Source organism: Anguilla rostrata, chromosome 2, assembly GCF_018555375.3.
Source record: "Anguilla rostrata isolate EN2019 chromosome 2, ASM1855537v3, whole genome shotgun sequence".
Taxonomy (NCBI): domain Eukaryota; kingdom Metazoa; phylum Chordata; class Actinopteri; order Anguilliformes; family Anguillidae; genus Anguilla; species Anguilla rostrata.
In genome coordinates, this window is record NC_057934.1 from 29,806,675 (window position 1) to 29,831,095 (window position 24,421).

General features: G+C 38.9%; 1 protein-coding gene across 1 annotated transcript in view; it reads left to right on the forward strand.

Annotated features, from left to right (window-relative positions):
• Window positions 1-11,547: 11,547 nt before the first annotated feature.
• LOC135247717 (hexokinase-1) overlaps window positions 11,548-24,421 on the forward strand; it is a 72,585-nt gene continuing 59,711 nt past the window's right edge. The window contains exons 1-3 of the mRNA XM_064321493.1: window positions 11,548-11,628; window positions 11,809-11,879; window positions 20,560-20,722. Of these exons, the coding sequence (XP_064177563.1) occupies window positions 11,817-11,879; window positions 20,560-20,722 (226 nt within the window). The 5' untranslated portion in view covers window positions 11,548-11,628; window positions 11,809-11,816. The remainder of the gene's footprint in view (window positions 11,629-11,808; window positions 11,880-20,559; window positions 20,723-24,421) is intronic.

Genomic DNA, 24,421 nt, shown 5'->3' on the forward strand with positions numbered 1-24,421 from the left:
CAAAAGTGCAGATCAAGGTCATTGGAACAACTACAAAACACGTTTGATAAGGTACAATACTCATTTTGTACAGTTATTCATAGCCAAGAACACAGTTCAGTTCACGCGGTGAACATTATTCTGACCTAACCTATGCTAAGTCAAACTAGGGGGAAGTACAAGCTACAATATTAGGATGATAATACAAAATACAATAAGTGCTGGAATGGAGGTATATGTAACATGAGTGGCATATAAGAGGGGAATTTAAGTGAAATGATTCGCAGAGTGGTGGCAGTTAGTCCAGGTATAGTCTGAAGAGATGCGTCTTCAGACCATGGTGTAAGATGGGTAGTGAGGGAAAGGTTTGCAGAGGGACAGGGAGTTTTTTCCACCACTGGGGAACTAGAGTGGAGAAGCTCTGTGATAGGGATGAACCCTTTACCCGGATGGGAGGGGATGCAAGGCTGCTGCAAAGCGGGGTGGTCGAGCAGGTGTATAGAACTGAATCATGTCCTGTAAGTAGACAGGGGCCATCCTGTTGGCTGCAGTGCAGGCGAGGGTCAGGACTTTGAACCTGATCCTGGCAGCAACCGGTAGCCAGTGGAGTGGCCTCAGCAGAGGAGTGACGTGGGAGATCTTGGGAAGGTTGAAGATGAGTCGAGCAGCAGCATTTTAAATCATTTGTAGTGGCTGTATGGCACACAATGGCAGGCTTGCAAGGAGAGACTTTCAGTAATCAAGAAGGGAGGTCACCATAGCCTGGACAAGTAGCAGGGCGGAGTGCATAGTCAGGTATGGTTGAATCCTCTTGATGTTGTACAGGAGGAATTTTGCATTACCGTGATGTTGCCTTGATGTGCTACTTGAGGTCCAGCTGCTCATCCAGGACCACCCCTAGGCTCTTTGCAGAATGAGAGGCAGTCACTGTGGTGCCATCAAAGGTGATTGACAGCTCATGTAGTTGGGAGGTCTTGTATGGGAATAACAGCAGCTCAGTTTTGTTGAGGTTGAGCTTCAGGTGATGGCTGGCCAGCCAGGTTGAGATGTCAGACAGGCAGGAACATATTTTATCAGAGGGGGTAGAGGGCGTGAAAGAGAAGAAGAGTTGTGTGCATAACAGTGATGGGGGAAGCCATGTGAATTAATAACTGAACCAAGAGATTTGGTGTATATGGAGAACAGCAGAGGACCCAGTACAGATCCCTGTGGTACTCCCGTAACAAGGGTATGAGGAGCAGAGGCAGACCCCATCCAGGTGACCTGGTATGACCTATCTGCAAGGTAGGAAGCAACCAAAGACAGGGCAGTCCCAGAAATGGCCATTGCAGCCAAGGTGGAGAGGAGTAGCTTGTGGTTGACCGTGTAGAATGTTGTAGACAGGTCTAGGAGGATCAGGACAGAGGAGAGGCGTGAGGCTCTTGCAGTGGCGAGTGCCTTTGTCACAGCCAGGACAGCAGTCTCTGTTGAGTGCCCGGATCAGAAGCCAGACTGGTGAGGATCTAGCAGGTTGTTCTGATGGAGAAAAGAGGTTAGTTCTTTAAGCACTGCTCACTCAAAGGGTTTGGACAAATCCTACCTCGCCCTCAGGCAAATCTTCCATTTCTTACACTTACATTTGCTAACTAATAATTGTCGATTGCTTTCAAACTATTGTTTTTGCACTTATCAGAATATCAGAATCTTCAATGCATATGTTTACCAAAAGTCACTCATGGGCAGCCATATGCATTTCATGCCGGCACATTTATTGATTTTTTAAAAAAAGGTTACACCAGCTGACCACTGTGGCATTTATACTAACTATACTTCTTTACTTCGCTACTGTAGTAAACATTCTTATCAGCAAACGTCACGTTTCTACATTCATGTTACCTTGCCCTGTTCTCTATCTACCGACATACAAACAATTGGTACGTCTGAGGATGTAGTGTCTGCAACACCCCATTAAAAACATTCCATTTAAAAATATGATTAATTCATAATAACTACTAGTAGTTTATGTGAATAAAGTACATTTTTTACAACAGTTTTTCGATGCAATTTCACACGTTCCTTGAACAACAATATATACAATTAATTCCTAATACCGTCTGTTTTATATACCATTCAATAAAGAAGCCCATCATTATATGGTCATTATATTTTCTTTGCACTATAGTCTTCCATTTACATTTAATGGCAGTGATGGATCATTTGGAAGGTGAACAACACACTGCTGCAACTGAGTTATTCTTGTAAAATACTTAAAAAATGTTAGAACTGATTGTCTTGTTTTCTGCGATTTTGAGTGAAGAAAACTTGTTTTGTGGAGTAGATAACGTGTTCAAAACAGTATTCAAAATGTACAATTTGGAGAGGTTTTGGGACATCAGGCTGATGTCTCCAGGCTACCATGAATGGGCAATTCTTGGAAACAAATCAGCATTCTATACAATACAAGAGGAGTCAATTCAATAGTCTGAAGGTTTTTCCCTGATTTACTGTAATTCTGTATCTGGTCAGGTGGAACAAATTCAGAATGCTTGAAGGCAGTGTGTTTTTTGTCCGCATCTTCACAATTAAAATGAATCATTTTCATCACTAAATATGACTAAGTTCATAATATTGTCATATTGTCAGTGATAATTCAGCAAAACACACCTACTGTATGTCTGTTGGTACTATTCTGTTTTTTCTATAGGGTACAAGCTGGTTAAATTATTCTCTTTGAAGATGCTTACCAAATATTTGATACATGAAATGATTCTATGCTTCACCAGACCTTTTGTGTGCTCTGAGAAATGACTAGGTGTGAAAACTTGATATGCCTTCCTGGAGACGGGATCATTTCCATTGGATGATCATTACCATGGAAACAACCATCTAATGCACTCAGACAGTTTGGTAAAGCCAGTGTAGAGTAATGCTGAAGGTCCTCAAATTTATAATTACTACCCAATGGAATACGCATGCATGATTTGCAGAGGTGGGTAGAGTAGCCAAAAACTGTACTCAAGTAAAAGTATTGTTACTTTAAAATAATAATGACTCAAGTAGAAGTAAAAGTAGTCATCCAAATAATTACTTGAGTAAGAGTAAGAAAGTATCTTGTGAAAAGACTACTCAAGTACTGAGTTACTTCATATAATCTGATTTAATGTTGAAATTAAATGCAGAGCAAGATGAACGTAAAAATCCAAATGTCCAAAATATAAAATTGTAAATGCTTGTCCAATAGAAATAAACAAAATATAAAATAGCCATGTGCAAATTCAAATATGGCCTAAATCATATCCCTTTAAATAAAACAATACACAGGAGGTTCGTCAGAAGAGGAGGATTTTCGCTTTCTGTTGTACTCTATTAAGTCTGTATACCTCATCAGTTTGTTGCGGTGAACCCTCCATTGACAGAAAAAATATCAATGAGGCAACAGGGGATTTATCCATTAAAACTCATCATCACAACAAAGAGGAGCCTGCTCAAATTCAAACAGAAACTTTATATGGGGAAAACAATGCTTTGTCGCACCATTATTGTACCTTATGATGCACTTATATGTACTTTTAACGAGTGTAACGAGTTATATTGAATACATCGGTGCTAATCGTCGGGTCCCGTTTTGAATTATAAACTGCCGTTTTATCCTTGCCACTGCCCATCTTTTCATTTTGAATACACCGGGGCTATGGAGTAGCCAACAACATGACGGCCCATAAATGTTGCTACTGAGTCAGCGAATATACAGCAAATAATTAAAAAAAGACACACTGTTTACAAGAAATGCAACTTTATTATGCGGTTGACAGACACTGAAAGCTATCCAAACTGCAATTAATATTATCCAACCTATGTTGCTTTATGCTCTTCTGACAGCAAAAGAGAATCCAATGGAAGGCTAGTGAAAAAGTGCTGATATTAGCCTACGTAGCTAGACATAAATTTGAGCTTACTACTTTAGTGTGAGCATCTATCGACGTTCGTTCGGTAGACAGAAAACATAGATTTTCAACTGTTCAAAAAGGCAACTATAAGTAACAACCTGTACGTAGTTATTAAAAAAAACGTCATTGTTTATCCCCAGTAATTTTCATACTTTCGCGATTTTTCTTGCGGGAAACTATGTCAGAGGTGCCCAGTGCTAGCTTTAGTTGCTACGGATGTATCTGCACTGCATAGAGATTAATGGAACTGTCTACTTGAACATATTGTAGAAGGTCCTACTGTGTATTCAGTTAAATGAAACTGTCCCACACACTACGATCTAATATTAACCAAGTAGCAGGAAGCAAAATAGCAATTAAGAAAAGACATTTGCACTACTTAATGTTGCGATTATGGAATTAATTAGTATATCATATAACTAAAATGTAGGCTATATGTTTAAGTTGGTTTTTCCCATTTAACGTTATGTTAATTTTTACAAGACTGCATTAAATAGGTAACGGAGTCAGTCGTTGTTTAAATATTAAATAAAGCGGTAGCATTTCAGATGGTCGATAACGCTCCACTTGTTATTCCCTAGGTTTATACCGAATTTACCGATAGTTACGCAAAGGTTAAAGTTGGGTCAGATGTCGTCACGAAGTGCATCCATATTTAACGTTTCTCCGTGTACTGCAAATTCCATGGTTCGAATGCGTAGTCCCAAGCATTGCCTGGAGTGCGTATACGGCACGTAATGTGGAGCATGGAAGTGCATTTGGACACAGCCTATGTATGCTATCTAATGCAATTTCGAGCGCTCAGTATGACTGTTGCGTTTCAAAAATATTACACTACTAACTAACGCTTACATTACAGTGTGAAAATCCACATTAATCACCAGTAATATTTAACACTCATTCAAAATAACGTATATAACCGATATTTTGAACAGTAAAGTTACTTACTGCAATGATGAAATCTTATCTGTGTTCAGTAGATGGAGACAGAGACAGTAATCAACAATACGTTCAATTCGCTTCTGTTTTGTCCAGAAACGATGTCAGTAGGTCACCAGAAACATGTGGCTTAGTTATGCCCAGAAATCTCAATAATAATAGTATTCCCAGAAATTACAATAAGTGACCCCGTTTGTGAGTGAAGCATAAGTGAATGCGATGATAAGAAAATTTCGGTTAGCTGACCTAAAAGCTATTCCAAAGCAGAATTAGACATGTTTACATCGTTGAAAGTTATACTTCACCTGAATAAATGAATGTCAAAAGCCAGACGTACTAAAAGGGCTTGACAAACGCCGTAAACAAGGCGTGTGGTATTAGGCACAGCTATTTTGGAAGATACCCAGGCGTCACGAATGCGCGTATATTGCCCAAACGGATTGTCCAAGACAATATATGACCACTCAGTCAAATAGTTAGCTATCCACAGCCAAAACTAACCTACAACTTACCGCCACATATTTTCTCAAGTTCGAAGTTGAGTTCTTGTAGGCTGAAATGTCCACATTTCTAGGCAGACAAAGAAGGCAGCGCATAATGTAACTACTGTTTTTGGTAGTCTGTAAGTAAAACATAGTTTGAACGTGAGGCCAGGGGTGTTCTGCCTCCTACGAATCACCCGCCGTTGTTTCAGCCATTGTTGTCGCCCGCTCATCCTTCTGTGTGCTGTGACTGGCTACGTTTCATTGGTGAAACGGAGTCATTTGGGGCTGTGACAGAGCCAAAGCAAAGACCAGTCAGCCTCTTTGGCTGAAGTCTCTCCGAGAGAATGAAACAAACAGAACGTGCATTGAATAAAAAATGGGTAAAAAATAAAAGTAACGAGCGGAATGTAGCCGAATATAACGGAGTAAAAGTAACATTTTTTATTCGCAAATATACTCGAGTAAAAGTGAAAAGTATGTTGCATTAAAACTACTCTTACAAGTACAATTTATTCAAAAAGTTACTTAAGTAAATGTAACGCAGTAAATATAACGCGTTACTACCCACCTCTGATGATTTGAATAACTATACATCTCTAAAATTATTGAAATTACGAAATCAAACTTGCAATCGGTAAAATTGTATCCGCGATTGTGAATAATTATTCATTATTGATCTGGCTATTTTTGGTTATTTTTGCCTTTTCTTTTAGAAAGTACAATGCCTCTCTGTTACCCCTTAGTGAACACCAGGGGCTGCTTTATGTAAGGAGCAACAAGCAGAGAAGTGTAACAGTCAATTTCATAATTTTACATTATCTAGCCATTAACTAGGAAAATGCAGATTTAAGAACACATTTTAGCAGAAACATCATCACATTATATTATACCAGAAATTGATCATTTACAATGCTTCGGTTTTATCCCACTTTTATTCTAATCTTGGGTACTAAAAAAGTACGGATCTCAAATTATGGCTCCTAGAGCAGCTCATTTGGAGCTAATGTGGAACATGAAATGATTTGTCCAACAATAGCTTGATAGATAAAGTGGTATGAATATTTAAGCACATGTAACACAAGATTAGCTGTATGAACACAATTTACACAGTTTACAAGTTCATGCGTGATCTTGCATTTTTTATGAATTGACCGGATGCTGTCACACTGGAAGCATTCAGTGCAGAGATCAATACCGGTCTGTGGTACAAATAGCAATGTTCAGATAAAGTGCTTTTATTTACTGTGGTTTGGAAAAATGTCATATCTATAAAAATTGTGCTGGGCTCCACATTCCCAACACAGAAGAGAAAAAAATAATAGAATTTGTCATTTTGGGGTATTGTGTGTAGATTAATGAGAATAAAAATGAATTAAATCCATTTTATAATAAGGCTGTAAGGTAACAAAATGTGTAAAAAGTGAAGTCAGAGTCAGAATACTTTCCGAAGGCACTGTATTTAGGCTAGTGTTGGGCAGAGCTACTGCCTTAACTAGCCTGTGTTTTCCATTACCATGTCTTTCTATTTCTAAAATTAAGTACCCACAATTGTAGGCTAGCTGTATTGTCATAAAAGTAGGTTCGTTAGGCCAGTATCATTTCTTCACTGTGAAAATCACATTTTACATTTAAAACCCCATTGTCCATCGGATATTGAAAACAAAACCTAAAATACACCACATCGTGTCATCAACACGATTTCCTTCGCCAATTGCAATGGCAACGTTTGTTACGTTTCACGTACAATGCCAGCCAAACTGTATGGAAACCTGTATTTGCATAAAAGTAAATTCATTACACCAATGTCATATCTGGACAAAATCCCAGCTTGTACATTCACACCATTATCCATCGGATATTTACAGCGAAATTCCCTTCATAAAATTGACACAATCTATCCTGTTACCACAACTGCTCTGCCCCATATAAAATGCAAGTAATTGTGTTGCTGTCACGTAATATTGGACATTTAAGTGACCATACCACAAATTGATGGACATGCTTACTGTAACAAAGTTCTCAACAGCTGCAGATTGGCCACATTCCATGTCAATCAAGCATACCTGTTTGTCAGGCAGATGCTGTAGGGAATGGGAGGAAAATGGAAAAACTTTTGCATTCTTTAAAACGACACGGAAATCTACCAGCATGGCCTCTGCGATCTATGTCTTGGCCACCCCTGACATAATATACACTTTCATTTCTTTGTCATTCATGGTCAAGGAAAAATTATTGAATCCAAAGATTCTTGAATTTTTCATCTACAATGTGTATTACCTTGCATGCATGTGCATGCATGTCTCTCTGAGCCTACATTTATATATTCATTCCTATTATCACTATTAGTATTATAACTCATAACAAACACAGTACAAAAATATATGATATCTGATGAAAAACTTGTTTTCAATGTACAAAAATAGCAAGTTACTAACACATACAAACCACTATCCATAAGTCATTACTTCAAATCTAGGCCTGCCATTAAACGTATTGATATCAAAATTGTTACATGAAAAAATATTTGGTATCTTAGCTCACACACATTAAACAAGCTGTATTCCACAGCAGTGCTGCCCAATGTTTCCTAAATTATTTCAAGTAATTTGGCCCTGTGTTTTCTTAATCTTACCATCTGAACACAATGTTCTCATTCAAACTTTGTGTCACATCAAAGTGTCTAATCACAAAGATTGCATCATGCATAGCATTTACATAACTGTATGGAACTGCTGGTCAATACCTGTAGAAAGTATATTCCTCCAGACTTGACTTTTGTTTAATGTGTGTGAGCTAAGACTGTTTCATGTAACTTGGCAAAATATTGATATCAATACTTTTAATGGCAGGCCTAGATATATGAAGCAATGACTTATAGTGGTTTGTATGTGGTAGTGACTTGGCATTTTTGTATGTTGAAAATGTGTTTTTCATCAGATTGTATTTTCCGACAAAAGAAACAAAACCCATATTAACACCCTTTTCACTAAGTAGTCACAACATGGAAAGCAAGGTATGCCTGTGTGGGTGTGTCTCTGCGTTCTCGTGTATTTGCGTGTGTGTGTCCATGTGTTTAGTCCATACTTCCATTGGCACCCCCCTCTCAGACAGTTTATGAGGGACAAAAGTGATTACTGGAGCATAATAATATGATGAACAGGGATGCACACCAGTTTGAGAGGCATGTCAAAGTTATGCCTGCTCTACACAGAATGAAAATGCTTAGTTACCATATCACAGGACAGTAGCCAGGTATGAAGGTTAATTGTAGCACTAGGAAAACTGAGATAACAAAATGAAACTTGAATATTCATGAACTTTATAATGGTTTTCTTTTGATAAAAGTTTCCCTTTGCTTGGTTACTCCAATTGGGATGGCAGGTATGCCATCCCGCCAAGTTACGCCTTGGCGGGGGCATGCCCCATACCTATACAGCACCGAGAGTTTGGCACTTTTCAGGGTTCCCCACCTTACCTCACAAACACTAAAAGTGCATCTCCATGAAATAACAGACAACGGAGCAGGACAGAAGGCTACACAAGTTGCGACCTAGGGAGTTATAATTCTACGGGCTTGCTGATTCTTTTGTCAGTCAAGGCTCGTTGGATGGACGTCAAATCCGTGAGTACATACACTGCCCATATTTCATCTGCGTTTCTGATGCGTTTACGCTTACGCCACTGCATCCTTTCTCACAGCCACTGTTTTACATATATAGCAAACCGAAACTGCTGAACGGTACACGCTCATCAGACTGTACAAATTCACACAACGATAGCCATAATCCACAACCGTTTCTTACAGGGTCGCATTTCTCACTCTCATAATAAAACGCTTTGCAAAAAGAAATGATATCTCATAAAAAACACGTTTTCAACGTACAAAAATGCCAAGTTACTCAAAAGTATTGATATCAAAATGACGCCAAGTTACAGTACTACAAACAATATAGGCTATCTTGCCTCACCGAAATGACATAAGATGTATTTCAAAGCAATGCTACCCAATATTTCCTCAGTTCTTTCAAGTCACTTGGCCCTGTGTTTGTTTGGCATTTGTTGAAAACGTGTTTTTTATGAGATACATAATTACAGTAATTGTTATAAAAAGGCCTTTGTGTTTCTTCCTAAAATAAAGCATTGAGGGAAGTTGATTGTGTATCTTTCCTAGCTGGTGGTTTTCAGTGGATATTTTCAATCTGGGTCAAAAAAAAAACCAAAAACACTTAATGAAAATCATCCTGATTTAAAAAAAAAAAAAAATCCTGTGTTGCAAAATGGGAGACTACAGAACATATTAATCCAGATTAAAAGTTTTGAAAAACTGGGTCGTGGGAGTTCTCAGTAATAAAGCTGATATCTCTGATTTTGCTGCATCTGTGAGCCTCTTGCTGCCTTTGCTGCTCTGACAGCCAACTTAATATGAGAGTATGTTGTCAGGGTAAGTCATTGTGCAATGTGAGACTGGAAAGCATTTGGCAGGGATAAACCAACACAAAGCCAAGCCCTCATTATCCACTCATTCACTGAACAGCAATTGAAAGCCGCAGCAGTATTGTTAATCAGAAATAGGAGGGAGCCAGTAAAGGTCGGAGCAGTCAGCGTGTTGGATGGTGCTTGGGGGCGTAGGTTTTTTTTTTTGGAGGGGTGGGTGTAGCAGGGGTCCTTGTTTCCCAGAGTAGGATGGGGGGAAAAAATCAGAGGCGTGTCATCTGGTCATCCGACCCTATGACTGTGCATACTACTCAAGTCGGCAGCTCAGTGGCTGGAGGGAGAGGGAGTGGGAGGAAACTGTTTTTAACTCTTTCATGACTGATATCCTTTTCTGGTGATAGAAATGTGCATGCCAGCTATAAATTCTAAACTGCTAACAATTATTGTGTGTACATTTATTTGCGTGTTATTAATATACAAATATAAAGGTGTTTGTTCATACAGAAAAAAATTGAATGTTTACAGATTTTCTCATGCATTTATGTAACTGGAGAACAACCCACAGGCTTTTTTTTACCCTGTTGGGCATATTGATTTTATCCTATTAGAAAAAAACAAACAAATGTATTCAGAGCCAGAGGGGAAGTTCTTTTATTATTAGGACTTTGTCAAGGTCATATTGCTAATTATGACTGCTTCTGCTGTCTGACATGGATGCAAGACTACAGCACATTAATACGTGTGGTATACAAATTATATTAAGCCATTCTGTAATTAAAAATTAGGAGTGAATTATGGAAATGCATCTAAAAAGGAACATGCAAAAAAATTCTAATTTCATGCTGTCAAAATGTCATATTTGTGAAAAAGTGTGACAGAAATGCAGTTTAAAATGCCTTGATTGTTAATGAAGAAAATTTATTGATAGAGAATTGCCTTGTGTCCAAAAATGAAGATGTGAAAAATTTTTTAATTTTCATATTAAAATGATAATATTTGATAATTTGTTAAGGAATTTAAGTTTATTATTGATCCCTTGACTTTGAATTAACTGTACCAAAGTACCTTGTCTGTCATCAAAGACAGCCTGAATGTTGTGAGACTTGCATCACATTGTGCTGCAGTGCCCAGCATTAACTGCAAGGATGAAGGAAAGGAGTACATGCAATGAAATAGGAAATGGTGAGGTGCTCTTAAAAGAGGGAGGGTTTTTGTAGCTCAGATATGCTGTAGACCCCACATACTTGTGATGTCATCTACTTTAATGTTAATCAGTTTGCCACAATGCTCCACACAGAATGTTCCTGGAATCCCTGTATCCCTGATTTATCTGCATTGTTCCTTTCCCATGAAGCTCAGCAGGGAGTGACCTCGGCTTGTGCTTCTCTCAAAATAGACCGAGGTCCCTGTATAATCATACATGCAGTCGAATGGTGTACTGCCTCACAGAGAGCTGCTTTGGAAGTATTTAAGTGGCCATCTGATTCCATGCCCTTCAATGTTTTAAAGAGCACAGGAGCATGAGGGGAGTGATGATTGTGAGAGAGGGGATGTCTTACCACCTGATCTCCCGCACGCCCCTCCGGGAGACCACAGGGACGTGCTGGACGTGCCAGCTGCCTCTCCAGCGTCATAAAGGCAGGGAATCTACAGTAGCCCCATCCCCTCCCCCTCTCTTCTTTCCCTGCACAGCTCTGGAGAAGGACTTGGAATGCAGCCTGTTAGCTGCCCCCCCTAGATCCCTGCTCTGGCGTCTGGGCCAATCAGAAAGCAGGTGGTAGGCAGGGCCTTATGTAGTCACCATCCCAGCCTGCTGCTGCATCTCCTGAGTGCTAGCTTGCTAGGCTGGCTTAGACAGCGAGCGTGTGAGTCACAGTGTGTTCTGCGTGAAGCCCATGAATGTCTGTTCCATTTTTAATTTCTATATTTAAAAGCAATAGGTGAGACTGGGCCGAGGGCCAGTTTTACCCACCAGTGAGAAAGGATTTAAGGCCGGGAGGTTGACGCCGAGTGGATTTCTTTCTTTTTCTTGCTCTCTGTTCCAGATTCCAGAATGATAGCAGCTCAGCTCTTGGCCTATTACTTCACTGAGCTGAAGGATGATCAGGTCAAAAAGGTAAGTCACTCACTCTGTCGACAGTGTTGGAACAAGCGCTGTCTTCATCCGGAAACAGGGGCCATTTTGTAGTTGAGGGCCATGCGACAACAGGTACTTCTGGCTTCTGGGGTTTGGCTCATTGACATTCTCCACTGGATGCACAAGTAGCCGGTATGCAGGGGTTTGATCAGCGCTAATTGTAGCAGAAGATTTATTCTCTGATCCTGTGTTGTCAGCCTGATGTCCTTGAGATCAGTACTTAGAGGTCGAAACAGTTGCCTGCAGAATGTTTTTCTTTCCGTGTCAGCGAGTGGGATGTATTTAGTATTTAACAAGCAGGGTATTTATTCTCTGGTTGGTTTGAGTCGTGAGCATCATTGCTTGCCAGCTGAACAGGATTTTTGTGCATGTAAATGTCCTTAACCCCCCCCCCCCCCCCTAAATCTCTCACTCTCACCAAGACATACCCACCCTGATCAGCCGCTATGGAGAGAAGATAATGCGCACTTTTTAGAGCGCACTGCCTCCCTGACTAAAAACACATTTAGCGTTAATGGTCGTAGCATCATAAATGGCAAGCATCTGTCTTAGTCACAGAAAAATGTGATTTAAAAAATGAACAGGGGTCTGTTGAACTGTTTTTTGATTGTTGCTGATGAGGGAAGGAGTGGTGATCTTTTCAAAAGAAAATCCTTCCTTCATCATTGCTACTCACTGCTCTGCTCATAAGATCCTACAATGGAGTAAACCGGATAAATGTATCCAGTTAGTAATTAAGCATCAAACATAGCAGTGTTTCATACGTAATTGCTATATTCTTGCAGCATTTCTTATTTTATTTTTGTTGTTTGAATGTGAAATATTAATCAGCATTAGCATGGAAAACCAGCATTTAAACTCAAGCAAAGAAATTCACAGCATGGTTTTTATCATATTGTGGCACGATGACGTCAGGCTTTACAGGTGATTGGGGAAAATGTCTGTGGTCAGCAGCGGGGACATACTGTTCTTCAGTAAGTATTAATTGAAGTATCTAGAAGGATGGTTTATTCCTTGGATAGTGTTCTAGTGACACACTGTACTGAATACAGATTTGAACTATGTTCACATTCGCCAGAGCACAGAGCTCATGTAAAATCAGTCATGAAAATGATATAGATATCTATCAAGTGAATAAACTTGGTGTATGTACATTATGGAAGTCCTGAATTGTTCTGCATTCAAAAGTTAAGTTCCACAATCAAAGTGTATCAGAACACATTCTTTTGTGGACATAATTCCCTGCTGTGATGAAATTTACTAGAGATCTGTCAAAAGGGGAAACTTGTGAGCATCTATTATACCAACTCACTTTGCACACAGTGAAATGTTCCATGTAAAATCAACACTGACAGAGTACATTATGGTCCCTGTTGGACTCATATGTACTCATAGAGTTGAATTAACACTGGAAATTTTACTGTGCATATGCCTTAAGATCTAGCTTACATCACAGGGCAGTAGTATAGTACCAAACACTGAAGTAACTAGCTATATTTTTAATTATCCTACATGCAAGCCAACATACAGTAAAAAGCTAGCTATCAGGGCACAAAAGGGAACAGAATATCACCTTCCCCTACAAATCCAATGATCTGATCTGAAATAAATTGGGTAGATAGCCACTCTCAGTTAGGTAACTACAGCCTCCTTTCAAAACTAGATAGCAAAACAGCTAATGTACACTGCTTTATCAGTTAGGCTCTAATGTTACAATTAAAATATACAGATTCCTTAGGGCAACTGTAGTGTCCGCTTTTTTAGATGGCAGGCATATAAACTAAATACTAGAGAACAGTTGCCTCTCTTTTAATGAAAATACTGTATCTTCCAGTGATACAGTATATTTTTCTTAAAGTGACAATCTCAAAGATTTCAGTTTTGTTCTCTATGGCGGTGCCAATGGCGAGAAGCGGTAATTGCAGGTGTGTTTTTGGACCTCACTTCCCATAGATCCAACCGGATCCAACCAGTGTCGCCTGTGTGACATCAGTCAGTTGGCACGCCAACTATAACACTTACTATTTACTGAATAAAAAACGGTTGTTATAAAAGTAACGTTATGTACATACTCATTCGTTGTCTAACATTAGGCTAACTCAAGATGTCTTTACACTGCCGAGCCGGGTTAAAATGCCGTAGCAAACCTGGGGTAGAATTAGTGATGATCAATTTCTGCAAACGTTCTTTATCCACCTTTTGCCCGGTATGAACATCTTTACACTGCAGAGAAAAATTTGCGGGATTTGCTGTGGCTCGTGCAATTATGTATCTCGTGCACAATAAGCAGTCTTTTTCGTGAATGATTGTTGTGTGGTATTTTTGAAACAACTGCCTTGCAAAATGTTACCCCTGGTGTTTCTGGTTTTGTTAGCTAAACCGTTCGAGAATAAAGCTGAGCTGGGTGTTAAATTAGCAATCAGAACAAGAAGAATAAAACAAAAACAAAGGAGATTTCATCAGAAAGGGCATAAAGGCTGAAGGAACATATGAGGAAGCGTAATAAAATAATAACAATGCTAATCCATACTGCCGTATTCTTTTATTTAGTTTTCTCCTGCATGACGTCTTCAGAAATCAGACCCGGCTCTGCTCCACATACCCCAGCTTTATTCCGATCATTATAATATATTGATGAACTCGATGGCAATGTAAATAACGGTAACGTTAAGGCCAGTTCAGATCAATGATTTGCAACGAGGCGAAACGGTTTTAGAATGTTGCAGAGAAAATTGCAGTGGTGTGAACTGGCTAGTAGCAGAGCCGTTGCCTGCCCTGAGGTTTTAAAAGACCATCCTTGTCAAATCGCCAAGTGCAGTTTTAGAACGTTTACAATCAGATGTCTTAGAATTTTGCAAGTTGCACCCAGTCTCGTTGCGAATCATTGATCTTGAACTGGCCTTAAGTTGGCTACACTGCAACGTTGCAACAAGGTAGCATTGCATTCGAGAGACGGTTTGCGAGGTCGGTACTGGTCGGTAGCGTTAGCTAGCGTTTTTTTCTAATTGTTAGCCGACATTAGATTGTGTAAATTACATTAGCTAGCTAGCTAACGCAACGTTACCGGATATGAGAGATGGATACCGTGCACAACGTTGTCTAAACTAATGTTGTCTTTCTTGACATGGTCCGGTAGCTAGCGTTAGCTGTGCAAATAGCTATGTAATTTAGTAAAGTTACATTGTCATTAAATGTAATACATAATCTACATCAACAAATAATATGATCTCTCATGTTACACAAGAACTTTTTAGGGTTCCATAACTTCCCCAACCCCCCCTTTCTCTGTTATTGTAACGCATGCAGACACCGGAAAAAACAGTACGCTGCTCACACACAAGTGAGTTGAAGAGCGAGCCTGTTGCGTTAGTTCCGCCTACCCTCTCTGGCGGACCTACCACTGATGGGTGATGAAAAATGCGTCACTAACTGTGCGCCGCTTGTGATTTTTTCCCGGGAATGTCGCCACAGACACCAAGTTTTTAAATCATGAATTATGATAATAATAATAGCATAAATTAATATAAAAATAGGCTCAATCACCATTGTGTTACCCAATGCGGCGATAGATAGTGACTTAAAAGACATTTATTTTAATGAAAATCTTCGAGATTATTACTTTAACTCTTGAGAATTATCATGGAATTCCAGATCATCAATATACTCTACAGGGAAAAACTGTAAATATTGTTAATTACTGACTGTGTCCATCCTTGTACCTAATGTATTGGAAGAGAATTCATAATATTTTACGCAACAGAACGAAATGATCAGCACTGGACAGAGACTGACATTTAAAAAGTAAGGGTAGCAGGGGTGGAGCGGAGATCTTCCCTCTGATTTGCACTCTATCGGCATGATGACTAATTGTTCACATCATGTATATATGTATATATATATATTATATCCATGGTGGTGCAATGGGTAGCACTGCTGACTCACTTGGTTAGAATGGGCCTTTATGTGTGGAGTTGCATGTTCTCCCTGTGACCGTGTGGATTTTCTCTGAGTACTCTGGCTTTCTCCCACAGTCCAAAGACATGCAGGTCGGGGTAATTGGAGAGCCTAAATTGCCCCTATGTGTGAGTGAAAGATGGATTGGCGACTTGTCTAGGGAGTATTCCTGCCTCTCGCCCAATGGATGGATACATATTCAGTGAGCTCCATAATGTTTGGGACAAAGACATATTTTTTCTTGATTTGGCTCCACATGTGGTTAAAAAGTGCTCATTATCAGCCTTTATTCAAGGGTACTGTTATCCACTTTAGTTTCATCATGTAGAAATTACAGCACTTTCTATAACCCAATTTCAGGGCATTTTAATGTTTGAGACATTAATATTAAGTAAATGAAAGTAATGTTTAGTACTGTTATATAATTTGTATGCAATGACACCTTAAAGACCCATATCACCAGGTGCTGAGTTTCTTCTCTGTTGATTCTCTGCCAGGCCTGTTCTGCAGCCGTCTTCAGCCCCTGCTTGTTTTGGGGGCTAATTGCCTAAAGTTTTCACTTAAGCAAATGAAACACATACTCATTTGGATTCAGATCAGGCGAATGACTTGGCCAGTCAGTAATTTTCCAGTTTTTACCTTTGAAAATTTTTTTTGTTGCTTTAGCAGTTTGTTTGGGATCAGTGTCTTGCTGTAGAATCAGCAGTTACATCATCAATGAATACAAGTGAGCCAGTATCTGTGGCAGCCATACATGCCAAAAATAAATAAATAAATATTGGGAAGTTCCTTTTTGCCTCCGCATTTTGCTCTTGTCAGACCTTTTTTCTTTGCAGGCTCTTTTAGGTGCTTCTTAGCAAACTGTAGCCATTCCGGTTTTTGTGGCGAACTAGTGGTTTGCATCTTGTAGTGCAGCCTCTAGTTCTGTTTCTGAAGTCTTCTGTGGAGAGTAGGTACTGACACATCCAGGCCTGGCCTTTTTTCTCATTTCTCAGGCCTCAACATGGCTTCCTTGACTTTCATTGGCACAACTCTGGTCCTCATGTTGACAAATGTCAGTAATGGTCTCCAAAGGCAATCAGAAGGCTAGAATCAAAACTAGATACTGAAAGTCCTTTTGTACCTTCACTAAGAAAGCAGTTGAATACACCTGACTAATCAGAAACACCTGTGATGCCATTTTCCCCAAACATTATAATGCCCTGAAATAAAAGCTGAGAATTTGCACTATAACCACATGCAAATTGTGGCATACAGAGCCAAAATTAAGAAAAAATGTCTTTGTTCCAAACATTAACTTTAGATCTTCTTAAATGCCTGAACTTTCTTCAGTTTGAATGACAATGGCCAAAATGCAGCACCTTGAATGCAATCATTTTTAACCAACAGTTTAAATTGTTTCACTGCCTGTGTGCTGAAATAAATTTTTGACTGGTGTGTCACACTGTGAGTAGATTATGGTCTCATCACTCTGTTCATTCTGGCAACTATGGCTTTTATATGCGGTTTTAATGTTGGAACTTGAGCCCATAGCTAGATGGAAAATCAATGAGGAAACACTGATCTTTGCAAAAGAATGAAATTACAATGCATGAGGATTGTTGTTTATCAGCATGGGCTACTGCAGTGGTAACCAACCCTGTTCCTGGAGATCTACCGTCCTGTTGGTTTTCATTTCAACCTTAATTTGGCACACCTGCCTCTACTAATTAGTAGCTGAACAAGATCTCTAGCTGTTGAATGAATTGCACTTTGTTAGAGTTGGAGTGACAATCTACAGGATGGTAAATTTCCAGGAGCATCATAACTAATAAAAATTCAACAAGATATTCCAAATATTTTCAAACTTGAGACATAGAGTATTTGTCTAATGGGCCCTGATCAGTTTAGCAGCTGACTTGGGTCCTGCAGGCAGATGTTGGGCCTGCTATCAGTCCTCACAATGGCATTCATATGCTGTAGTAGTGCTAGTGTATGCTATAGTGTCATAGTTTACAATATGGTGGCCACACCTACACCGTTTATCTGTCCTTGGTGAGATGTGAATCACCTTTACTATGTGAATTTCTTTATGTTTTAAAACAAAGCTTTCTCAAGTTGTCACTGTTCTTATAACAGGCCACCCAACATTATTACATTTACATACATTTGCAAGATGTTGTGCTTATCTGGGATATGGCATGTTTACATTTTTACACAGCTGGATATTTACTGAATAAAGTAAGATGTTGGATCTTACTAAAGGATACAACAGTCATCACATTTTATACATGTCCTTCTCCCTGATCACTTCATCACAGTGAGCACAGCCATAATGGAAAAGTGAACATTTAAAAGCTTGCCTTTCTTATGCATGGAAATATACTGTAAACTAAAGGATTTTAATATTATTAGTCTCCCCATTGGCATGTCAGTGATGATGTCCCTTGATTGTAACGGAGTGTAGCACAGTGGGTAAGGAACTGGGCTTGTAACCGAAAGGTCGTAGGTTCGATTCCCGGGTAGGACACTGCCGTTGTACCCTTGAGCAAGGTACTTAACCGAAATTGCTTCAGTATATATCCAGCTATATAAATGGATACAATGTAAAAATGCTATGTAAAAGTTGTGTAAGTCGCTCTGGATAAGAGCGTCTGCTAAATGCCTGTAATGTAATGTAACTAATGGATTATGAATTTGTACATTATACATTATTACCTGTGTATGTACATGCATGGATGTGTTTGTCTTGAATTCTGAAATAATATTGATGATAATGCTGTGACTGGAATCTTTTCTTTTCTTAAGCATCTTTTCATTTAAGAAAAAAGGTGTATAGCAGCCAGCACCAATATAAAAGTACACAAAATATTCTATATCCCCCATCCCTTCCATTACCCTGTACATGTACACAGACATCTACAAACACAGTCACACATACAGTCCCGATCCATGCACATGCATGCCATGTATAACAAACACATGCACACTTATAAGCAGTGACAGTTATAATTAATGTGAACATAGTTAGCCCAAGACAAACATAAACATAAAGTCTTTGTTATACATAATGTGAGGTCTGTTTCCTCTCAGAAGAAGGGGATATATATATAAGGGATGCACCAATATGAAAATTTCTGACTGATTACGATTATTTGGGGGGAACGTCGGCCGATACTGATCTTTTGTGTTTCTGCTTCCATGAGTTTTATGAAAAACAATCTTCCATTCTAATAAACACAATTTTAATAACACAACTTTAAAGTAATGCAACAAAGTTAAACATTTATGTTTATGACATTTTATCCAAAATGCACTACAACTGAAAGTGTATTTTTTAAATTATCAGTGTTTACCCTATAATTTTTTTCAGGGCTGGTGGAACGCATTGAAAAGCTCTTAAACAGACGCAGCACGCAGGGTGATATATTGACGTGATTGGATGGTGCAGCAGGCAGTCTGCAATTTATATGTGCTTTCAAATTTCTGTTTGCTCTGTATATTCAAGACTTGATCAAGACAAACATGATCAAAGGAAAGGATCATTCAATACACATTTATTGCATGAAATAAGCTGCGTAATCTCCACATTAATTATAAGCCACGTTATAATTGAGACTCCACAACTGCATCCAGAGCATTTTTAACAATGTTAAAAACTTGTGTCAAGGAATATTTTAGAACAGTTAAATATATTTAACTGATAAAATTAATTAATATTAAACTAAATTAAAGTGCCAGGGAGTTGCTGGGTCTGAAGCATTGCAATTGGAGGAAAAAATAAGGACATACCTGGCATTACTTTGTAGGTTTACCAAGGTTTTTTGCACATTGTGCATTATGTTAACATCCTGTAACATTTACTAAATATTAGCACATCATGAATATAGGAGAAAAAACGTTTAATACTAGGCTATCCTTCCCCTGTGTTGGAGTTTTTTCTCATTTAGGCCATGTTCAAATTTCTCTTGACCGTGAAGAATGTCTCACCTAGTTTTACACTTCTGGAAACCAGAGGCTGTAATTTCGTTGGGGTTAACCGAGTGTAGCAATGCCAGGCGTGCACATTATATCTTTTGGAAAGGCTATATGCTTTCACTGCATTTAGATCAAACCTTCCAACGTTGCTTGTGTCAAAAGTGCTGCGAGGGGTAACAGCGATAGCTTCGCCTGCAGTCACATCTGTCCTTAGTCTTATACAGTTCACTGATGGAACACTGCAGTGACTATGCAGGTATTTTTGTAGTAAAAGTGACAAATCTGTAAATGGGGTTTCAAAAATATGTAAATGGCTTCACAAAATATGTAAACAGTTTCACAAATATGTAAATGGGTTCACAAATCTGTGAATGGGGTTTCACAAATATGTAGAATGGATTCAGAAATATGTAGGCTGGAGTCGCATTTTAAGTGGCACTTATACCTACATGCACATTATGCATTCATACACACACAGATGTACACATATGCACAGCTACCTATGTATCCATCTTCCCCCACATACAAATATGTAACACAAATAGTCAGATATTTTCAGAGTCTGTTGCTACTCTCCTCTGTAGAGTGCAAAAAGTGCAAAAATAACAGGAGCCAAAAATATAGCCCCGATTATATTTTCCTAGAGTCAGCCTTTCTAAAACCAGACTAGAATATTTTCTGAAGACATGTCCCAGTATTGTAATGATAACAGCCATTTTCAGCCAGCTATCTCTGTGATGACTTTCAGATTGATAAGTACCTGTACTCCATGAGATTCTCGGATGAAACCCTCTTGGATATCATGTCCCGCTTCAGGAGGGAACTAGAGAATGGACTGGGCCGTGACACCAATCCTACGGCAACTGTAAAGATGCTGCCCACCTTTGTGAGATCAATTCCTGATGGATCAGGTAAGCTTGAGTTTTGCTAAGAAACATTATTTTCCTTGCAGCACCTGTAAAACTGTCAAATTACCATGGAGGTACAGTCTTTTCATTATAAAGAGGCCAAAATGGCTTATCATTGAAAAGTAACAGTGTGAAACCAAGGTGATATCATCCAAAGTAATGCAACATGAAAACTTTATGGGATTATGAGATTTTGGGGCTGTGCTGGACAATGATCTTCATTCCTGGTCCTGGGGAGCTGCAGAGCCTGCTAGTTTTTGTTGTTATTTGGCAATTCAATTGATCAATTGAAGCAGCTGATTACACAGTTAACTCACCACACCACACTTTGTTTCTTGGATCTAAAATTGTTGCTGATATTAAGATGAAAACAAAAACCAGCAGACGCTAGCCTGTGGCACTCCAGGACCAAGAATGAAGAACACTGGCATGGGACATTAAGAACCAAATATCAGTGGCACAATGTTCATATCATGCCAAATCGTTTCCAAAATGACTAATGCCCAAAATGTCAGACTAATGTAAAATGAGAGCAAGTGAACATGTTTCAGTGGTGTTCTTTGGATTCACCCCTTTTCCTCCATACATAGCACTGATCATTATGGCCAAACAGTTCATAAAATTGTATTTAAAAAAAACCAGAATGAAGTTTCCAGGTGATCACCAGGATGAAGACCTAGCCTTTTGGGCTAGTGTTCTCTAGTTAGATGAAACAAAAATTGAACTGTTTGGGCGTAATGATAAGCGCTATGTACGGAGGAAAAAGGGTGAGCGTTTCATCTGAAGAACATCATCTCAACTGTGAAGCATGCGGGTGGCAGCATCATGTTGTAGGGATGTTTTGCTGAAAAAGGGACTGGTGCACTTCAGAAAATAGATAGCATCATGAGGAAGGAGAATTATCTAGAAATGCTGAAGCAACACCTCAAGACATCAGCTAGAAAGTTAAAACTTGGCCTCAACTGGGACTTCCAGCAGGACAAAATGTAATAAAATGGCTTAAAGACAACAAAGTGAAAGTATTGGAGTGGCCATCACAAAGCCCTGACCTGAATCCTTCAGAAAATTTGCGGACTGACATGAAAAGGCCTGTCCGAGCAAGGAGGCCCACAAACCTGACTGAGTTACACCAGTTCTGTCAGGAGGAATGGGCAAAAATTACAGCAAAGTATTGTGAGAAGCTTGTTGAAGGCTACCCAAAGCATTTGATTAAAGTTAAGCAACCTAAAGGCAATGCCACCAAATACTAACGAAGTGTATGTAAACTTTTGACCCACTGAAAATCTGATATAGTACATAAAAGCTGAAATAAATCTGTCTCTTATTATTTTGAAATGACCTCTTATGGAAATAAAGTAGGTACCTTAATTGACTTAAAACAGGAAATGTATGGTAACATGAAATGTGTGGAGTTGTGAAAAATTGAATTTGAATGTCTTTAACCTAGGTGTATGAAACTTTTTGGCCTCAACTGTATGATCTTTAGCCATCTGTATTGTGCCTTAAAATGGATTTGTACAGAAGCAAACAAATCTGTGGAATATCATGACAGTAAAGCAAATAATCCACAACAGGAGGTCATCATTGTCTGGCTTCCTGTCGAGAAAAGAGAGCTCTTACTAAAGACGTTCTATTCTATTGTTTAGTGTCAAAGCTCACTGCTTTAGCATAAATGCTAAACATTTTTAGCATTTATGCATTTAAAATGTCTTAGATTTTCCAGATCTTTAGAATCTTTTACAGAATTGTGCAGGATTGTGATAATTTGTGGAAGATTATTCTAATAAAAACGATACTCTAAGATCAGGATTTGAGTTATTCTTTCCTTCTGTGCCCTTCTGCAACTTTCTACATGCCTGAATTATTTGAAAACACCTTAGTCTGTCAGTCTTTTAAATTTTATGTTTAAGATTTCAGCAAAGATTGTGATTATCTAACCAACTATTCAATCAGTAATATGAATTCCTATTGAAAGGTGCCATGTCTGCAAGCTCTGCGACAACAGCAAATGACAACATGTGAAATGTGTAACCTTTCACTGTTCATGTGATTAGCAATTCAGCAATAGAAAGGTACAGTAAATGGCACCAGAATAGTGTAGAATTAATTGTAAACCACCCCTGAATGAAAATGGCCTCACATTGCACTGTATGGGAATACAGTAGAATTGAATAGAACCTTTCCCAGGGGGGAACTTCAGGTGAAATAGTTATCATACAGGAAATGACATTAAGTTTCTTTGGATAAAAATGTCTGCTGAATAAAATGTAATGTAAATTATATAAAACATTTACATAAATGACATAAAAAATTGCATTTAGAAATTCCAAACTTAGATTATGATTATTACTAATTAGAACTAAATAATTATATTTAGGAAATTCTAGCTTTATCCTGTAAATATTGCAGATATTAATAATTTATGCAATTGTTTTTTTTTTTGTTGTTGTTACAATACCGCACCTGTATTACAACCGTCTCACCCATAAATGTCTGACTATGTGAATGTTTGTTTAACGTCTGTATTGCCCCAATTTTTAAACACAGACCTGAAAATGACATACCCACCATAAAATGGTTACTAATCTTGAACCCCTTTTGACTACAGGCATAATCCTAGTCTCTGCAAAAAGCTTGGGGAAAAAAAAAAACGCTTCGGAGTTTGTTTTCCAAGAGTCAGAATTACCCTAAATTTTACTGATATCATGGATGTGTCTGGTGGGTTTAGAAACAAAATAGAGCCAAAGGCAAAGCACTGGAGAAATCCTGGTTCAAACTGAATGACAATACCTCCAAAAATGAGAATTCTGCAGTTTTTTTTGCAGCCATGCGGGTTTCACAGAAGGCCATTTGGAAACTCCAAACGGACATTTGATAACCAAATGAAATCACAGATGTTTAGAGGTGTAAATTACTATATTTTTTACACTACATGTCAGTTGAAGACATTTGTGGAAATTAGCTGTCACCCTTCCCCTTCCTCTCCCCCCCCCACCTTTCTCTCTCCCTCCCTCTCCATGCTCTCCCCTTGCCACCTCAGGCAGCAGCAGGTCTGGAAGATTGTAGAAAATAACTGCATTACCTGACTAGTTTACTAATCCATTGATTGAGGTCCATCGATTGAAGTTTTCATCAAATACTCCACCCCCATCAACATGTCAAACATGTCCCACAAGTTCACATGCCACTGTTACAACCTGGTCTAGGGTCAGACCGTAACAAGGTGAATGATAAGGGAAATGAGTGGGGAATGGGTAAGGGAAACGTCCCTTCCTGCCTATCCAAATCTGACTGAAAACTGGACAGTCTTTGAAGGGTACTGGGCCCAGGGTGGCTTTTAATGCTCAACTTTGAATAGTTAGCCAATAGTCTGAAACCAAAAGTCTGAATAGCGTACCCCTGATGGAGTGTTAAATCTCCACCCAGAGTACCTTCAAAAATAATAAAGGAAAAATAACAAAGCAAAAAACTAACTTGTGTCCCGATGGAAGGATTTGTAGACCAACTGAGAACAGACTAACTGGAACAGTTAGCAGAGGGTAAAACGAGAGTTGAGGTTGAGAACGAGCGAACAGTTAAACACAAAATCCAATCAGCAAAGAAAGCAGAGGTGCTAGGCGAGATTCAGAATTTTACATGCGAGCAAATGGTGAGAAATACACTGGGCAGAACTTATACCACCGCGGTTGAGTTGTTGCTGGC